The sequence below is a fragment of the Lissotriton vulgaris genome, chromosome 3_2, assembly GCF_964263255.1.
Source record: "Lissotriton vulgaris chromosome 3_2, aLisVul1.2, whole genome shotgun sequence".
NCBI lineage: Eukaryota > Metazoa > Chordata > Amphibia > Caudata > Salamandridae > Lissotriton > Lissotriton vulgaris.
This window is the reverse complement of record NC_141690.1, coordinates 216,327,484-216,341,034: the sequence shown is the minus strand read 5'-3', so window position 1 is coordinate 216,341,034 and position 13,551 is coordinate 216,327,484. Positions and strand designations below refer to the sequence as shown.

The 13,551-nt window shown below is 43.8% G+C and overlaps 1 protein-coding gene across 4 annotated transcripts in view; it reads right to left on the bottom strand.

The window, feature by feature from the left end:
* Positions 1-13,551, bottom strand: part of CTBP1 (C-terminal binding protein 1) — an 857,630-nt gene that overhangs the window by 171,798 nt on the left and 672,281 nt on the right. For 3 of the 4 annotated variants that reach the window (XM_086964235.1, XM_086964236.1, XM_086964237.1), the window contains exon 9: positions 10,821-11,929. The exons of the other annotated variant lie outside the window; for it this stretch is intronic. In XM_086964235.1, coding sequence (XP_086820361.1) covers positions 11,746-11,929 — 184 coding nt within the window. In that variant the 3' untranslated portion in view covers positions 10,821-11,745. Of the gene's footprint in view, positions 1-10,820; positions 11,930-13,551 lie in introns of those variants that run through there. 4 annotated transcript variants of the gene reach the window in all.

Here is a 13,551-nt window from a genome sequence, read left to right as displayed (position 1 = left end):
TCCCGAGGGTTCAGTTAAGACAGGAGGCACATAGCTTAGACACAGAGGGCAGATACGTGATGGTGGAGTGCCGTTTGGATGGCTTGCCCCTTGAGCCGTAGGCAATTTTTGATCTCAACAATCGGCAATCTGCCTTTCTGGACGGTCTGACTCCGGCTCTTTTCCACAATCCACACACTCCCAGAATTTGGGGTGGGGATTTTAACTGTGTTCTAGACATTAGTAGGGAGTATTCTACTCGGCCAATGGAGGTAGCAACCAGTCACAGGACACGCCGCACTTTTGAAAGTGGCTGACTTGTTAGAGTACACAACATATGGCACCTCCAGCATCCGGAGGACAGTGAATTTTCGTTTTACTCACCGGTGCACTATATCGATACTCAGCTGGACTTCTTCCTTTGCAGGCACAATAGTCCACAGTACAGAATACTTGGTGCGCACACTTTCTGACCACTGCCCGTTGCAGATGTCGGTGTGGTGCGTAAGGGCTTGGCCCCGCATACCAACATATAAAGTTCCTAGACGCACCGTACCACAAGACTATGGCTAAGCACCTTACTCAGTACTTATTTAGGCAAGGCATTTCAGATGTTGAACCGCCATGTTTTTAAGGCTTTCCTGAATTTCATATAACTCGTCTCATTGCATAGTTGGTGTGGCAAAGCGTTCCAAAGTGAGGGTCCAAGAAACGAGAAGGATTTACCGCCCATGCGCGACAGTTTTATTTTGGGGATCACAAAGTGATTAGCTGTTGCTGATCGCAGGGTCCGGGAGGGATGATTGGGACGTACTAGATTTTGCAAGTACTTTGGGGCATTCTTAGTGGAGATCTTATGCATAAAGCAAAGGGATTTAAATTTGATCCGATTCTCAATTCTCAACCAATGCAACTCTCGGATATATTTGGACGTTGGTGTGTTAATGGGGATTTTCCACAACAGTCTAGCTGCTGCATTTTGCACCGTCTGCAATCTGCAGATCGTGGCCTTTTTTGACCCTAAGTATAAAACGTTGCCATAATCAAGCCTAGAAGTTATTAAGGCGTTGATGACGGTTTTCTTAGTGTGTTCCGGCAGCATCCAGCATATCTTTTTGAGCCATTTTAGTATTGCGAAGCAGGTGGCCGAAGTCTTCTCAACTTGCTGGTGTATATTCAGGGAATCATTAACAATGACACCCAAATTACGAGCCTGCGTGGCCGGAACCGGAAGAGTGCCCATTTCAGATGGCCAATGTTAAGGTTCCCAAAGCTCTTTATTTTTCCCCAGGACAATTAACTCGATCAACCTAGCAGAGGCACACTGGATGGTTAAGCAATCAACCTAACTAAAAGATGCATCTAAACATTCTAACTTCAGTCATATCAAACTTTATTTTCCTATCTTGTTCCCATGGCTAGTAATGCTCATAAGATGTTATGAGCAAACTTCCCATTCCATCCTATGGGACAGATAGCCCTACAATAGTGAAAAAATGAAATTGGCAGTATTTCACTATCAGGACATGTCCTACCTTCCACATACACTGCTCCCTGCTTACACAGGTCCCTTGGGCCTATCTTAGGTGTGACTCGCATGTAAGAAAAGGGAAGGTTAGGACCTGGCAAGTGGGTTCACAACTTGAAAGGATGTTAAAAAATCGGTTTAAAACGAGTATATTGATTATAATTCATTAAAATTCACTAACTATATGATCGCCATGATGGTGCACTCAGCTGTGTAACTGGTAGGGGCAAAAAGGATGCCCCATCCTTTACTGTTGACATTAACCTGGTGCCAATTGGGCAAGGCACTATTTACCAGTTTGCACGCATTCCTTGATTAGCGGAATAAAGTTTGGACAAGCAAATGTAAGAAAGGTGTGCATCCCACCCTCACAATTGTTCAAGTGGGTGCACTTGCTGGGTCGACATGGCAGTACTAGACTGCACACAGGCACTGCAACGGCAGGCCTGGGACCTTGTTCCAAGACTGCTCGTGTGGGTGGCACAATCAGTGCTGCAAGCACACTAGCCAATATCAAAAATGAATTATTTAGTTATACAACTAATCAAACGCAAAACTGCGCAACATTCAGCAAGAAAAAAACGTTCTACATTGGTGTATACTTCATAAAGTCAAAATTGATATAAAAAATGCGGTCATATAAAAGGGTACAAAATACAATTCACCTAAAAGAAAAAGTGACTGAGATGAACATTCTTTCATAAAGATCTTTCTATCATGAATAGGTTTGCCGGTTCCCATTTCACATATTAAATAACGGGAACAAAATCATTGGCTTTACAATGAACATTTCCTGAAAAACTGATGAAAAAGAAAATGTGTCAGATTGTCGATGTTTCGGTCTTTATTGTGAAGGCATCTATAAGACTATCTTCGGGACGTAAGTTCTCATGTGTCCTGATGACCCCAAAAAATTGGGAACATAGTCATGAGTTCCAGATTCATACTAGACAGCAATCAAAGTTTATGGCACACCAAGAATCAAAATTAGATTGGTATTGGCCAAAGTGGGGCAAACGGCCACCACAAAGTTCTATTTTCATTAGATAGAGACAACCGTAGTTGCAGAAGTCAGCTGTCATTTGTCGGGAGTTGACTGTGTCTTCCTCATCACCCTGACTATTCCGATCTAGCAGATCAGAAAAGTCAGGACGAAACGTCGACAATCTAACCCATTTTCTTTGGAAATACCAATCCATAATAACAATTTACTAAGGAAGCACTTGCACTTTGGTATTGATCAGCAGTGGCAAAGTGCCCAAAACATCTAGACCAGCAAAACGAAATCCATCACACAGTAAAAATACAGAAGGCAAAGGCATAAAATACTGGGGAAACCCACGCAAAGGCTGCCAGGTCTAACAGCCGCTCATTGGGGTCATTCGCCTGGATGCGGGCAAGGTCCTCAACACTCCATGGGACCTAAATTATGCTTTCGTAGACTTTTATTTTTCCATCTATACAGTGGTAGCATCCCCCTCCGCTGACCACCTGCATGGTTGTCTATGGGGACATGTATGGCCATCTCCCAAATAACTCGTAATAAGACTCCAGGCACGGCTGGCCTACCCATAGAATATTATGCTGCCTTTAGTCCATCCCTCTAATCGAGATTACTAGAGGTTTGTAATGTAGTGTGGGAGCATAGGTGGCTTCAAGGCACACTCTGCAAAGCCCTAATAGTGGTGCTAACCAAGCGGGCCGGGACCCGCTGGATGTTCACAGTTACTGGAAGCTATACTTCTTTAACTGCAAGATCCTAGGAAAGGTTTCGCCAAACAGAATGCTCCCCATTGTCTGTACTTTAAAACACAGATTAAAATGGGTTTATCCATGGTCGCAACATCTTCCTTAATATTCTCTGGCTTCTCTGTCTGATGAGAGCTGACCTAGAGCGCACAGGGATACCAGTGGCAGTATAGCTTGACCTAGAATAAGCTTTGATACCCTGGGTTGGGACTATTAAGAAGGGGCAGTTGGTCTCTGACAGCAAGGCACTAGACAGGGATGCTCTCTCTCCAGTTATCCTTGCCTTGGCTATGGAGCTGTTGGCCTGTAAACTGCACCTGCATGCACAAGAGGGGGATTGAGACACATGGAGCTCATTACATGGTCTCCTTGTATGCTGATGACGCTCTGGTCTACCTACACATTGTCGCCGCCTCGCTCCCAGAGCTGATGACACTGCTAAATTATTTTTTGATATGTTTTGGTCCCAAGGTGATTTGGGCAAAAGCCCTGCCTGTTCCCCCAACGCCCAATTCCAGAGCACAACAGAGGGGTGTTGCCCCAATCTTGGGTTCTGTGGCAGTTTGCTACATTCACATACCTGGGCATGCAGATTGATCATATGAATAATGATCTAATGGAGTGAAATGTCTACAAGGTGCTGGGCTCGGTTTGTTGGTCCGTACCATTCTGGATGTCGCTTCCACTCTTTCCTCGGGCCGGGTGATGATTCCCAAGATGCTCACACTGCCATAGTTACTTTGCTGATTTGAACAAGCTCTTAATGGAGCTGAAATGGGGTACATGCAAGGGGTGAGTTGTTCTTGATACACTGTATAGGCTGCAACATGAGGGTGGACAAATTGCACTTAATTCTGAGCTATACTACGCGGCTCTTCAGTTACATTGGCTGCTGCACTGGCTAGGGAGGGCCTTGTGCCCGGAGCCGGCAGATGTCAGGCCCCTACTGGATGGGTTACATACATATACCTGGTTGTCGACTCCTGTGGCCCACGACCCTTGTGAGACGCACCAGATGCGGATCACCTGGCACTGCCGGTAGAAACATTTCCAAGGTAAGAAGACACACACCCTGTACTCGCCTTTGATTCTTGTTTGGCATATGGCAGTACTGTAGGGGGTTGGCAGTCATCTTGCTTTGTCGAGCTTGAGAGAGGCAAGTATTGAGCACACAGACCTTTGTGCGGAGGGTTCTTTTCAGTCCTTCCAGGAGCTTATTGACGCATATGGTTTACCGTTTGTACCAATATTCCCTTTAATTTATTTCCTCTGTGTGCGGCAGTTTAAGATCTCTGTGCACTGTAACCAAGGCTATGTGCACCAAGCAACTGATCATGCATTTGAGTGCTTCGCTCACCAATATAAATCTGTGGCAATCACCACTCCAAACCTTTGTTTACAATGAGTGCCAAACAGTTGCATTAAACAATCACATATAGTTCCATTTAATAAGGTCTTGAGGCAGGTTTGCATGGAGATACACACCGTCCTGAAATGAATTGCTTATTCATGTAGCACCTACACCCAAGATTTAGAAAAGAACAGGACACAAAAGGTGCTACCATTATATGTAATATCTGAACAGCAGGGTTGATATAAGCAGTCAGAAGAATGAGGCAGTTATTATTGAGCTCAAACCTGGATCCGGGATGGACCAAGTGACATAAGCTAAAAAAAATCCCTGTGTCATTTGCCAACACCGGGACATATTGAGCAGGGCCCACAGATTGTCTGCTTCTGGTTAAAAGTAATGAATCTGCAGGTAATGAAAGAAGTTTCTTATTTACAATTTAAGTTGGCCTCAAACAAAAGCCTCATTTAAAAGGCCAAGAGCCCTACTTTTGTTCAAGAATGATCCTGGCTGGGAGCCACCTGGAGACAAATACATAGGAGGGTAAACAAAGGCACACAAGTATCACTTTACAAGTTGAGTACCTAAAAGAAACATTTGAGGCAGGTTTTTGACTTTGTTTACCCTTCCCATATTAGCTACATGCATGTACTCAAAGAAGGTAGGCATATGGTTATAGTGCATAGCTGGGAGAAACAAAAAGTATGGATTTAAAATGTAGCGGTGTTGGAGCTGACTGTAGTCATAAAAAAGGTACTTCTATGCAAAGAAATCCTTTTCAGCAGCATTATATAACAAATTGAGAAAGACAACAATAAGGTTCTAAACCCATGCATTGCAGTTTGCAAGAGGCTTGTTGATGCTGGTTCATAGCTCACTGTGCTACAACATTGGATTGCAGTTTATGTACTGCATGTAATAATGGATATTTGTCAAAAGTAGTAACCCACTTACCTATCTACAAAAAAAAGAATTATGATTTGCATGTTACACAATGTGCTTTACAGGAGATGCATCAACCCTCTATGCAGCATTATGAGTAAAAACTGGAACCAGATAAAACACAGATCTCTCCAGCAACTGCATTAACACCCAGAGTTATCTGACCATCACTATTATCCCCTAAAATGTCCTTGGCACACAAAGATCTCAGCAGAGGGTGCCTTAACCCCATAAGATATTTTAAAATGCAGCCTTTGTAATCATTTAAACTAGAAAAGATTGAATGTCACATTTGTCCTCATCGCCATTTCTTTGCTGCAGAGTTTTAAAAAAGTAAATGTATATGTTGACAGCCAAACTCTGGTTTGAATGACTCTATTCCTCATAGCAAAATACCAGAAAGGATCAAGGCAGCAGACCAGGTCAAGCACTACTGGTTACGTGTTTCAAAGTTTTAGGTGGTGCAGACTTCTTCCTACACCTGCTACCAATAGGTGTTTAGGTCAAAGATACAAACGCAAAAAGTGGAAGGTGCACACAATTAGAGTCCAAAGGAAAGGAAATGTATTGTTTATCTTCTTCTTTATTAGTAGTTCAAAATACAGGCACAGCCAACGCGTTTCGTTCCATTAACCATTGTGGAACTTCATCAGGGCGAATTGGTTCAGTTTCAAGACGGGGATCTATACAGACCCACCTTGTGGATCGCACGCTAGCCGATTCTGGGTATTCAAAGGCATGCAACCTTCATTTATTCAGAGAAGGTATTGTAAACTTGTTACAACATAGTGCGCCCAGTGGGTGTTCTTATACTATATCCCGCAGTCTTCAGAATGCAAATGAGCCAGGTAAAAACTGGTTCAAGGTGGAGTGGCCATTTGCAGAGAATCTAATATTCGTAAAGATAATTTCCTGTAAAGTCCTCTAGTGCCGGGCTCCAATACGGGCATAAACTTAAAAAGACGAGGTCACCGGTCCGTGGTAGAACTCGGTGTTCGTGGTAATAACCACTGAGCACCTGCAGTCGGGTGCTCAAAGTTCGTGTAACGTCTCGTGGCGGCGTCCCGTTGGCTGTGCCTGTATTTTGAACTACTAATAAAGAAGAAGATAAACAATACATTTCCTTTCCTTTGGACTCTATTCCTCATGACTGTACCCCCTTTCTATTGTTACGCCTTGACCACCAATTTATGAGTGTGCACATCAAAGAGGTTTCTGAAGTGGGCTCTTAGTGTATAGGCCAAAAAGTTCATGCTAGGGCATACAAGCTCAGCCATCGGCTCCAAGTGGATCAAAAGTGGCAGTAACACCTGCAGGTAGGGCAAGGTCTCTTTCGTGAATGGGGAGAACCTTTGCGTGAAATGTTCACCACCACTGAGAATGTGCAGTGTCAGCAATTCTGCATCTTGGAGTTTCCATGGCAGCTCTCGTTTGTAGAAGCATTCCGCCTTTAGTGGAACTTAGGACTTGTGTATGTCTTTATACAGGTGCTTCTCCTGCCACAAGTTCTCCAAAAAATCAGGACCAACCGGGCCCAAGTCCTCCTAGTGGCGTCAGTTTGGGCACAGAGGGTGTGGTATCCAGAACTCCTGAGCTTGAGCAACTCTCCTCTCAATAAGCTGCCACTCCAGGAGGATCTACTGTCACTGCAGCAGGGCAGGGCTCTGCACCTGGGCCATTGCAATCTCCACCTTCATGCTTGGGGATTCAGTGGCGAGTGCTAAAAGCTTCAGACCTTCCGCCAAAGCTGTAGGATGTCATCTTGGCAGCAGGTCATTGGGACAAATGTGTTGCTTGGTGTGGTAGTCGGCATAGGGACCCCTTCCAGGCAAAGTTATATGATGTTTTGTTGCTTGTTTTGTTCCTAACCCGGCAAGTCTTTGCTCTGGGCACAGTTTAAAGGTACCTAATGCCTCAGTCTACCTTTTTAACGGTGTTTGATCACTCCTCATTGTTTAAGTCTTCATGCACTTTTGAAACATTTGTTTCCTCAGTCCCCCTTTGTCATGTCACACTGGGACCTCAGCTTGGTCCTCACATTTCTGATGTGCAATCCCTATGAGCTGCTTACAGCAGTCCCTTGCAGCTTCTTATCCTCAAGACAGTATCCATCATCGCATTAATGTCGGTATGGCATGTAAATGAGCTTCAAGCTCTCTCCATCAACTCAACGTACACCACAATCCTCCCAAGCAAGCTGGTTTTGAAAACACGGGCATCGTTCTTGCCTACAGTTGAAACTCTGCCAGTTAAACCATGACCTTGCTAGTTTCTATGTACCACCTCACTGCTCTAAGGAAGAGAAGAGACTCCACTGCTTGGACCCCAAGAGAACTTTAAGCTTTTATATTGATGACACCAAAGAACACCAAGTCAACTCTTGATGGGGTTCTCTGGAGTGAAAAAAGGCAAGACTGTGCTGAAGACCACTGCACTTTGCATTAAGACCTGCTAAGTATTGACCAAAAGCAGCCTCGGGAAGGACTACGTGGTCAGTCTACCAGTGCCAAAGCTGCCACCACTGTGTTGGCAAGTAGAGTCGCTGTCCTGGACATTTGCCAGGCGACTAAGTAGGGGTCCCTCCATACGATCTTGATGCACTACTGTCTAGAAAGCCATGTTTGCCAAGAGGGGCATTTTGCGTGCACGGTCCTGCAGGACTTTCTGAGTTCAGTCCATTCACACACCAACATCCGAATAAGTACTGCTATATTATTTATTTAAAAGGTGAGGAATCTGTGGCTAAAAGTCTCTATCAGAAGGACAGGTTACTTACCTTTGGTAAAGCTGTTTCTGGTAGAGATTATCTAGCAGGAGATTCTTCACAGACTTTCCCATCCTCCCCATTCTGTGATTAAACTCTATTCATTAATAAGATACCACGTCTAGGAAACTGTGCACTGGTCACAACCAATTTGCTACTGGGGTCTGTATCTGGGGAAGAGATAATCTTGAAGTAACTAATGTCAGCATGCAGGAGTGCCTCTATATAGGCTCCCCTCATTTCCAGAGCGGAACAGCATCAGTGTGGAGCTGCACAGTGCAACCTACCTTCTTGCCCAGGTACTGCTGAAAAAGTTTCCCTATCCAGTCTGCTGCCTGTGGAATATTCAGAAGGTGAGGAATCTGCAGCAAGACAGAGTCTCTACCAAAAAGAGTGTTACTGAATGTAAGTAACTCATATGATTGACTACCTTGTGTCAAGAGTAAAAAAGGACACAGCACCACATTGGTTTAGTTCATTCTTGACTGACCATACCTAGACTTTCAAGTTGGGGTCATATTTGGGATCAACTATATTATTATTATTATTATTATTATTATGTTTCTTATATAGCACCTGAATCGACCCCCGAAGGGGTATCTCCGCGCTTGCCTTGGGAACCCGTCCTGGCTTTTCCCTGTGAGATAGCCCCTACAGGGCATCCCCAAGGTGAAAGCCAGGCATCCCGCCGTGGGGGGGGGGGGCGTTGTGGAGATTAACCACATGGCTGCTAGGCGTTTCCCCCCCCCTGTGCTGGAAAATGCCATTTTAGTGGCACCATGACGAGCTCAGCTCGTCATTAGCACACGACACCCGTGGGTGATGACGAGCTGAGCTCGTCATCAGCATCGAAAGGGTTAAGCAAGCTTAATGCCCAGAGTTGCAGAGTGTGAACCCATGATTAGGTCAGGCACCGAAGCGAGAATTATCGAGTCCATGGACATTTGAGCTCAAGACCCTGCCGCGTCGGGAATTAAACCCTGGTCCCGGGTCTGACCTCTGCTTCAGGGTCTGCCTGCTCTAACCAGTGAGCCACACTTCTCCACTATACTTCTAGTCAGTGCGGTCTATATGGATCCCCCCCATTCTTCATTATTATTTAATGTGCATTTGACCCCCCCCCTCCTTGCTAGTTACTTGAAAATAGAGGGATTCAATCACACATGTACATATACGACACATAATGGAGTGGTGGAGTGGTGTGGCTCACTGGTTAGAGGCGGCAGACCCGGAAGCAGAGAACGGCCCGGGACCAGTGTTCAATTCCCGACGCGGCAGGGTCGTGGACCAGGGTCAACGTACTCGATAATTCTCGCCTCGGTGCCTACTCTAACCAGGGATCACACTCGGCAACTCTGGGCATTAAGCTTGCCTCATCTCTACAACGGCCCCCCACAGACGCCGGGGATGCCTGGTTTCACCTTGGAGATACCCAGAAAGGGACCATCTCATAGGGAAAGCCAGGACGGGTTCCCCAGCGGTCTTCCGCCCCAGGATACTCCGGTAGTAATTGAGCGCGCTACAAAACAGCATATTACATTACATAATTGGTCTAGTTAATCCGCCTGCTGTACAATTGGAATATAAACAGACTCTACATTCAACCTGGAACTGGATGGGCATTACTAAACTGAAGGTCAAAGCAGAAAGGACAGGGGTCTTGGTGATCAAAGACTGGAGTGCTCTGCCTTGAGTTTTATGGTCCACTGGACATGGGAAAAGCTTGCTTCATTCGGGAACAGTCAAGAGTCTTGGGGTCATTTGGACTCCCTGCTACTTCTAGTATCTCAGATAGTGCGTTGGTACTCTCTTCGGCATATCATCTAAATCACAGGAAGATTAAAGAAGCACTTCAAGACAGCAAGCTGTCTTCACCTCTGTGTGTACAAAACGAGACTTTATGGAATGATTTAGCCTATTATAGCCCAATAGATGTAAACGCAAGCCACTATCTTGTTACTGTAGGAGTAAGTTAGCACAGAAAAGACAACTTCAGAAAATCCAGTAACATACAAGGACGATCAGAAGGGATAGTCATATACACATTCTGAGAGTTGGGAAAAACATATACAGTACAAAAATGAGCTCCTCATTAGCATTTAACAAGTGCTCAGGAATGAATTTATAGCATATTTTGGAAATTAAAATGAATAAAGTTTCAATTATTTAGCATTCTAAGTTGACCACGTCCAGTTTATCTTTCAATACAATTTGCAGCATACTTTTAAAAAAACTTTGCCTTGATCAATATGCAGGGAAAACATATATTGGCAGAGATGTGCGATGTCTTTCACGATTTGTTTTACTCGTCTTACATCATGAAGACTAATATTCAGGCTATAACCTCCATTTCTACGCTAGACTGCTTACTTACCCAAGACGGCAAAGCTGTGTGCAAAAAATCCCGGAGAGGTTTGAACCTACCCTAAAAACTGAAAGAGAAGAAAAAAAACAGCGCCAATAGAAAGACTACAGCAAAAGGTAGCAAATGAAAAAAACACGACATGTTTGTTTGGCTGGAATTTTTATTTCTTTAAAATAATTCATACAAATGGTTACAGTCACAAACATGATTTTTAACCAAAATATTGCTAGCCTACTACATTACCAGGAAGGAGTCAATGTAGGCATTGTAATGCTGCTACTTTTACAGTAGGTTGGTGCCCTCTTTTTAGTTTTTTCTGCATACCACCAACAAAATACACTTCAACTGGTGACAGAAAAGCACGATGCTTGCTCAAATAGGAAAGCTTTCACATTTTCCCTCACACTATTTTTGTAATGTGGTCTTCATTTGAAAATAAAGGAATTCATGCCAAAAATGAGAAGAGATTGATTTTTTCTGGTTTCTAAATTATTCTAAAAAAAAATAATAATAATAAGACAAGCAGGTAGAAAAAACAATGCACTATGCGGCGTAGAAAGAAAAATGGGAAAATTTCATTGTCCTGAGAAATCTGCCAACTTCCTTGTTTCTGGGCATGTTTAAACATATAAAAGAAAGGTTTTTTCTAGTTTTCATTTCAAAACTGGTTTGCTGAATACCTCCTTTGTGTGTTTTCTGTTGACAGCTAAGCAAACAAACCATTGTAATGTTCTAAAAACTGTACACAGACAAGTACATTCATGATATAATTAACTACTAACTTCTCTTGCTTAACAAAGAACTCATAGGACACAGAAACAGTGACTCAGTCCACTGGACAGCGACAAACTACAATTTATACGGAGGAACATAGCTTCCGAATCTTCTTTTCATCAACCACGCCTTTTCCTGTTATACTGTATATTTGGACCAGTTTCTAAAACAATTATGGTCTTTTAAAAGTTAATGGTTTTGCCTCTATTCAAAATCCAGATTTTGCTTTTTCCACGTAATCTCCGAAGTTGAAATCTCCAATGCTGGGAATGCTGTTTTGTGTGGTTCGTGGGCTACAATTGGTCACTCGGGTGGTCTCTGTCAGCCTCTGGTTTGACAGTTTGGCCAGGGGACGGAGCGTGTGGCGGGTGGACCACGGGAGGGAGGCCGTGGGATAATGACATGGCGCTGGGGACTATTCCTTCTCCTGCTGAGGGCAGGCCTGCTGGAGCCACGTTTACAACACTGGGAGGGTACCTAGTAGGGAGCAAAAGAAGAAGGTGCATTTAGGAGCAGTGCTGGTGCTTTCTCTGTTCACAGAAATGTACAGATATTCAGAAAGAATTAAATCTGGATTCTGTTCAATTGGGACCTTTCTCGTCGGATGTACCCCCTCTTTACTGTTCACGTTAATGATTATAACATCCTTAACATCCAAGGTCATATGATGCTTCCCTCCCTGCCCATTACCCCATTTCCACAGGAACCACTCCACAATGGGAAAGACTTAGCAATCCTTGCGAAAACAATTGTCCAAAAGCCATCAGTCTTTCAGACAATGATATGCCATGGTGAGACTTGAATGATAACTGATGGGATCATGCAAGTATATGCCAAAGGTATGCTCCACAGACAAGTCTACCTGGAAACAGATATGTTCTATAGATTACTGCAAGCATCCTACGTAAGAAAAGCTGAAATCTGAATCAATAATTAAATCACACATCTTCTGTTTCAGTCTCTTGCACTATCATATCTGTGAGTGAATTAAGAGAACAGAGGCTGCACCACACCGATCCAGCCACCAATGGAACACAGCGAGCGAGATACATTCCTACCACAGAGATAGATTCAACCTGGTGATTGATACACAGTATAAGAGGCACAGGAATGCTTGTGAAAGTCTAGCTCTCCAGGGATTCAACTCACTTTTATAGCCACTGTTCCCATTCTTTACATCCTAGTGTACATCCAAGAAGTGTTCCAAGGACTTGCACAACACTGCTTCCTAGGTAACTAGTCACAAGAGTAAGGAAATATAGCACTGCCTGTACATAACTCCCCACCTGGGATGAACGGGATTTAAGTATTTCTTTATCCGTCTCCACCACAGCCCCCAGGTGCGAAGGTGCTTCACAGCTATAGGAAACACACTACATGGAACAAATCTGAAGGCTATTTGTCCAGTCGTTATTTCCTCCTTTGCAGCATGCTGTTCAGTAGCTGTACCACCTCTATATTTCCCACATGGCTATATCTATTCGAAATTTAGCAATAAAGGAATCGCTTTTCTACGCTATCATCAATTATTCAAACTGATTAATGGTGGCACTCTGTACTTGGATGGATATTATATGCTTAGAATTAACTGTACCGCCTTTCTTTAAACCTGCATTTCTTGCACCTCTAGTTCTTTTGTCTTTTTAGGTTTTACACTGTGCTCACTGTCATATTTACGCTTTTCTACAAAGATCTTTCACTCACACAGGGACCATTCATCCATGTTAGAACTCCAACTGCTCCACTTTACCCATAGTTCATCTGCAGTTCTCATTTGGGGATTTCAGTCCATCGCATATCAGGACCTCATCCTTAGGCTAGTTTGGTTGGATGCCTGCTTCTTTGGAGATCTTCTTAATGTCCTTGTTGGCCAAGTGGGTCTCTCTTTTCATTACTTCTACTAACCCCAATTCTCTTTCTCTCTCATAAAACATATCGGAATAAAGAGAGAGGGATTGACACAGCGAATACAAAGTCCACCCTAATAATGGTCAAGTTCACAGGGCTAATGTCTGAGAATATATGTATCTGAGGGTTCCTGCGTTCGTATGCTAGCCGGTTAATTGCCTTTTTCTGTCCATTTGTTTTGCCAGTAGATA